General features: G+C 33.4%; 1 protein-coding gene and 1 pseudogene across 5 annotated transcripts in view; one reads left to right on the top strand and one right to left on the bottom strand.

Annotated features, from left to right (window-relative positions):
* The window catches only part of ATM (ATM serine/threonine kinase), a 122,508-nt gene that overhangs the window by 40,023 nt on the left and 75,932 nt on the right, over positions 1–6,553 (bottom strand). For all 5 annotated transcript variants that reach the window (XM_011368153.2, XM_011368151.2, XM_011368154.2 and 2 more), the window contains 4 exons: positions 6,364–6,466; positions 5,662–5,810; positions 3,780–3,884; positions 2,428–2,547 (listed from right to left, as the gene is read on the bottom strand). In XM_011368153.2, coding sequence (XP_011366455.1) covers positions 2,428–2,547; positions 3,780–3,884; positions 5,662–5,810; positions 6,364–6,466 — 477 coding nt within the window. The remainder of the gene's footprint in view (positions 1–2,427; positions 2,548–3,779; positions 3,885–5,661; positions 5,811–6,363; positions 6,467–6,553) is intronic.
* Positions 4,809–5,512, top strand: LOC105297466 (annotated as a pseudogene).

Genomic DNA, 6,553 nt, shown 5'->3' with positions numbered 1-6,553 from the left:
TCTCTGTTTGTCCTATTCATTTGTTGCTTTTAGATATATATCCCACATATAAGTGATATCATGTGATTTTCAACTTTTTCTGTCTGGCTTATTTTGCTTAGCATGATTATCTCGAGGTCCATCCACGTTGTCGCAAATGGTAGTATTTCATCTCTTCTTATATTCCATTGTATATATGTACCACAGCTTGAATATTTTTAAAGACATTCGTAAAAATACTCTTCAAACTCACAAAGAATAACACTGCTAAATACATAGTCTTCTAAAGGGAGAACACATTCATCTAGGCTATCATATCAGATACCTACACCTCTAGTCCTGGCTCAGTGCTCTTTGTAGTAAAAAAGGACATGTTAGCAAGGAAATGAAGTCAGCTCATTAATTACCTGCTGTACCCACCAACTCTATGCGTAACTAAAGCCGTTAAATAAATCACAATGCAGTGAAGGAAATGCTGGCATCTGGCAAAGGTTTCATATATGAACATTATTAAAGGAAGAGAAAATGCACGTTGTACAATTAGTTTCTATAAACAGCATGCTTCCCAGATGTTTAAACTAAGCAATACTGTCAAATCATTCAAGACTACTGTGAGAGAAATTAAGGTGAAGAAGGGAGATTAAGACAACAACAAGGTGCTGATAAGGAAATTAAAGCTTTTCTAGTTACTTGATAAAGAAGGAAACAGTGACACAAATTCATAGGAGCCAAAACTTTAATACTTTCCAAAATAATACTACAGCAGCAGGTATCAAAGTTTTTAATCTCAGGAACCCTTTTATGCTCTTACAAATTATTGAAGATCCCCAAAGAGTTTCTGTTTACTGGAATATATGTATTGATATTTACCATATTAGAAACTAAAACAAAGAAGCATCAAATATATATTAAATTATTTTAAAACTATAATAGTATATATCCTAAGCACCACTTTTTTTTGAAAAATAACCATACTTCCCAAAACAAAATTTAGTGATATGAAAGCACTGTTTTGCATTTCATGAAAATCTCTTTTAAGTCTGGCTTAATATAGTTGAATTCTCATTTTTCCTTCTGCATTTGGTTTGTTGTGACATGATGTTTTGGTTTAAGTATGTGAAGAAAACCTACCTTCATATAGGTATGTAGTTGAAAAGGAATATGTTAACAGTCTTTTCAGATAATTCTGGATATTTTTCTCTGATACCTCTCAGAAACTTTACTGTTGTGTCTCATGAGACAATGAGAGCAAAAAAAGTAAATAACATCTTAGTATAATTATAGTTTTGATCCATGGACCCCCCTGAATAGATCTTGAAGACCTCCAGGAATCGACATACCACACTTTCAGAACTATTTTCCTAGAATGCAAGTATTTGTTCACCAGCTCATCCAACTTTCCTCTTCCTCTTCCTTAAAATTTTCTACCAAAGAAAGAGCCAGCATTATTCTTTAGGGGCTTCTTAAGGAATTCTGCCCTCTCTTTAGTTGAAGATATCTTTCGGTAAGAGAAAAAGTTCCTAGGTTTGTTAACAGTAAGAACTACTAATACATTTTAATTAAAACAGAAAGCAGTTTTGTTCCTTTATTCTCTGAGAAGCACCACATCAACAGCTGTCTCTTTGGCTATGCAATTTTGAAAAAGCCATAGTATTTTCTGACTCTAAAATTTCCCTCTCCGTTCTACTTACAAAGCATATTCCAAACTTTATTTTATCGTATCTTCTTTCCTTTCTCTTATAATCATAGTGACTCAGAATGGTAGGGCTAAAAGGGGTCCTAGAGGTCATAAAATATAAATGAGGAAATAAGGAAAGTGAGACCCAAAGAGGTCAAGTGACTTCCTCAGGGTCACAAAATCAAAACTTAGATCCACAGAACCTGAATAACTGTTTTATCTCATTTTCCAATATTTCTGGAACACTTCCTTCTTACCATTATAACAATCTCCCTTAAATACCTACTCCAAATTCACTGACAGTCACTGAATAATGACTACTGAATGTTTACTAAGAATCGGTCATGAGGAAAAAGCACTGGGGTACAATAGTAAACAAGAGAATGCCCCCTCCCCCCCATTTAGGGAGCTTCTAGTATAGCATGGCAGAGTATATATAAAATGACACTAATGCCAATACAGTGCTAAAACAGAATGGAGTATAATGTTCTATGGCAAAAAACATGAGGAAACACTTTTATCTGGGGTAGAAAAAGGAAAAAGCTGTATAGAAGAAAGCATAATAAAGCTAAATTTTTAAAACGAATTTTTACAATAAAAATTTTTGAAATGTTTATTTTAATAAGGACACAGTTCACTAGGCTAGTCAACTTACATCTTGATGAAAGGAAAGAAACAAACCTACTGTTGGTCTCTTTTTGTTTTTTAAAGTCACTATTGGTAAAAGAAAAGCTGCAACTGAGGATTACAAAGTTATATGAATCACATACCTTGAGAAAAGCTCCCCAATGCTTTCGAGCTCTCCAATGGCCTGCAATCTGCTGAGTGTAGGGTAGAGTGAATATACAGACTCAAGGCTACCCTTACACAACTCCTCTACTTCTTTTACTCTAGTGGCAAAAAAGACAAGACACTTTGAAAACTAAGAAGAGGTTTTCAGGAATATAAAAGTTCAAACCTACTGTTAATGAGTTTTCATCACAGGCTTTGATTTTGACCTTACGATACTAGTACTCACAAGTGCCAGTATAATGCAGTGAAAACAAAATAAGTCTTGCAATCGCACAAACTTAAATCTAAACCCCAGTTCTGTCACTTAAGGCTGTATACTTTGGGCACATTACTGGTTGTCTCTGAACCTAAGTTCCACTTCCATAATTATTTTGAAGATTAGAGAATACATATAAAAAGAACCCAACAAAGTGGCTAAAACATAATACACATTTAAATGGTAGCAAATGCTATTTCTGTAATAAAATATAAGATAAATTAGGTCACTAACTATTGTTAAAAAACGAGATGTTACATTTGTTTAGCTTGTTATAGGTAAGCACTTAAGTACTTTCTGGTGCATTATCTCAACTGCGCCTTATAACAAGTCTGTAAGTATTGACTGTAAATCAGCACTTTATAAAAAGAATACTAATGCTAAGAGAGGTAAACTCCATGCACTAAAGGAGACAAGTGTAGCCCAGGAAGAAGACAGAGGGTTGGTAATCAACAAGACTTTCTTGAGGATTCAGCATAAAGAATTGACCTGGGGTCCCAAAGGGAACTTTTTTTAAAGGAAAGAATATATTTGAACTACATAAAACAAAAAAACAGGTATTACATTAGAAAAAAATTACGTAACATATATGTAAGTACCTAACATGTGAGCATGTTCCTACATATAAAACAAAAAATAAAAATTGGAATATATATAATTGACAAATGTACATTAAGAAATTCTCTAACATATTCCATTTAAAAAAGAATACTTTTTTAAGACAATGGAAAACAATTAAGATAGGCACACCCACAATTATAAAAACATGTTTGCAGAAGATAAACTCATCACTCATTTCTCAGATATACAAAAGTTATGAAAATGTTAATTATTGAGTACTGCTTCCCCCCTCCCCATCTCGGTATTATTTGTGTTTCAACATTTATTGGTATAAATAGTTACACAGGCAATTTCTTTTGAGAGGAGGAAAGGAATGACAAGGAAACAAACTGACCATAGCCACCAAGTTCTTATCCCATCACCAGTGCAAATCCTTACACTGAAATCATTTGTCAAGTTTCGGGAAAGAAGCCATGACATTAAATGTTAAAATACAATAACTTTTTCTAATACCTGGCATATTTGAGACTTTCGTAAAATGTGGAAAATTCTCTGTCTCTTAGAGACTGCAAAGCATTGTACAATGATTCGTGGTAACTGGTTCCTTCTACTTGTTTGCTGTTAGATAAAATAAAAGAAAAAAATATATTTAAAAACAAAGAACCCTAAGATATGCATATAAAAATAATTTTATCAAAACACAAAATTTTAAAACTAAAATTAAGATTTCTACATTTTTTTAAAAAAGCATTTCTAGAAATTTTGGTAAGAAATACAAAGAATTTGTTCATTTAAATGCTTCAAACAGAAAAAATAATTTCTCACATATTTTGCCTGGTTCTAGATATGCTATATTCTCATTTATTTCTTCAATAAACACCTACTGTGTGCCAGACAGTAGGCACCAGGTTCTAGATACTGGGGATCCATTAGTGGACAAGTCAGATTAGGTTATCACTCTCATTGAATTTATGTTATGGTTTGGAGAAAATGGACAATAAATAAGAAAAATATGAGATAGTGACAAGGGACATCCAGAGATTTAAGACAGGGTAACAAGACAAAATGACTGGGTAGCTACTTTAAAACAGTGGTCAGGAAAGGTCTGAGATGTAATGTTATTAAACTAGAATTTGAATGACAAGAAGCCATACACATAGTAACAGGAAAAAAGAATATACATATAAGGCCTTTAGCTAGAATCAGATTGGCCTAATTAAAAAACACAGAGGAGGCCTATGTGGCTGAAAGAGAGTAGGCAAAGGGAAGAATAGTATATAATGACTTACATAGGCAAGCAGGAATAAGCTCACGGAGTAAAATATTTTAAAAATATAAAAGCATATCTCTAATTTTATAGCAATCTAATAGTTTGAAATTTGAAAGACATTCCAATTAATGAAAAAAATCTTTTTTCTATGAAGGCAGTTATACATACAATTAACGTGATTTAACTTTTTGGTGTTCATATCATCAAAAGTCTTTTTAACATAAATACAAAATCTTTTATTAATTAAGTGTTTGGCTTTTCATTCAGAAAACATGGTGATCTTACATATAGGGTATAAACATTACCTTCTAGTGTTAGTGATTTAACAGTATTTTTTATATCAAAGAAAACATTTCATAAATAAAGATAAGCAGTCTTTTGTGTACCATCTAGCAAATAAAAGTGCCATCTGGCCTTTTCAGGCTCCCCAGCCATCTTGGCAGCTGCTCTTGGTTGGGGGCCCTCCCGCACCTAAGGCAGGAAGATAGTAGCTGCAAAGAAGATGAAAAAGTCACTGGAACTGATCAATTCTTTACTCCAACTTGTATGTGCTGGGGTATAAGCACACTCTGAAAATGATCAGACAAGGCAAAGCAAAACTGGTCATCCTTGCAAACAACCGCCCAGCCTTGAGAAGATCTGAAATATAGTACTATGCCGTGCTGGCCAAGAGTGGTGTCCATCACTACAGTGACAATAATATTGAATTGGGCACAGTGTGTGGAGAATCCTACTGCGTATGTGCACTGGCTGTCATTGATCCAGATGATTCTGACATCATTAGAAGCATGCCAGAACAGACTGGTGAAAGGTAAATTATGCGAAATTTTTCTTTAATAGAACTGGCCAGAGCTTGTTTTTTTAGAAAAGATGCTATCTAGAATGTTTGTAGCAGAAGTAGGGAGGGAAATATCTATATTTTTCTTTGGATTTAAAACCAATAAGTGAGAAGATTCTACTGAGAATATACTTTTTATATTTCTACTTTCAAATATATCTTGGGAGGGAGGGTATAGTTGCCCTAACAGAAGAGAGTGAAATTCAAGCCTAGGTATATTAACTTTTTATATTTTTATATGTTTATAACTAGAGAAAAATAGTGATAAAAAGTGTCAGGGTTCTTACTTGACAGAAATGCAGTGGTCCCATTGCATATTCTTCCATGCTGCTTGGTAATGAAGCTCTTGTAGTTCAGCACCCCACTCTTTATTTTCATGATCTAATCCTTTTAAATAAACAGAAAGAATATGGCAGAGTCCCAAATTCTGTAAGGCCTGAGTAACAGTTAAAAAAAAAAAAAAAAAAGTAAGTAATCAAAGATAACAGAAAACTAGAGAAACAAAAAATAGCAATCAAACATGAAAAGTCACTATAAAAAAATTTTAGTAGGCCACAATATATCACTTAAAATTCCAAAATATTGATTACTATGTTCTACCAAAAACACAAAGACTAATATTCGGTAGAAGAATGGCTAAGGAATATTATAGCTTTTGGGACCAACTCTAATGCAAACTATAAGAAATAGTTTACATGAGATTTTCCAGGTGAAGGACTTACTTCACCACCTGGCACACTGTATACAGTCAAATGTCTTCTACCGTTAGGTAACACGATTATGATTAACAAATCTACACTACCTTTTAGGTCAATGACCTGTTTGATTTACCCACGTATTCCCTCTGAGACTTTAGCTGAATGCCTGAAAAACAAGTAATTTTCAGCCTTATCCCTAGAGTTTATCTGGTTGTGTAAATATTCCATTAACATAATGAAATAATTTCAGCATTACATTTGTAGTGTTTTACCAAAGCAGAAAAAAAATACCTGAATTATTCCTGCCTGGCGCGTTGATGAAGAGATTGCTGTTTCAAGGTCATATGTTACTAGGGCTTTCCCCCACATTGCTTCATGTTCATATGTTCTTAGTCTAAAATTAAAGATTTTCAAAATACCTTTGAGTTCTACATGGATGTAACTCCTTCACAAACAGAATTACTATACCATTACCTAGGAA

The sequence above is a fragment of the Pteropus vampyrus genome, unplaced genomic scaffold (assembly GCF_000151845.1).
Source record: "Pteropus vampyrus isolate Shadow unplaced genomic scaffold, Pvam_2.0 Scaffold139, whole genome shotgun sequence".
NCBI lineage: Eukaryota > Metazoa > Chordata > Mammalia > Chiroptera > Pteropodidae > Pteropus > Pteropus vampyrus.
The sequence above is the reverse complement of the archived record's forward strand: the minus strand, read 5'-3'. Positions and strand labels throughout refer to the sequence as shown.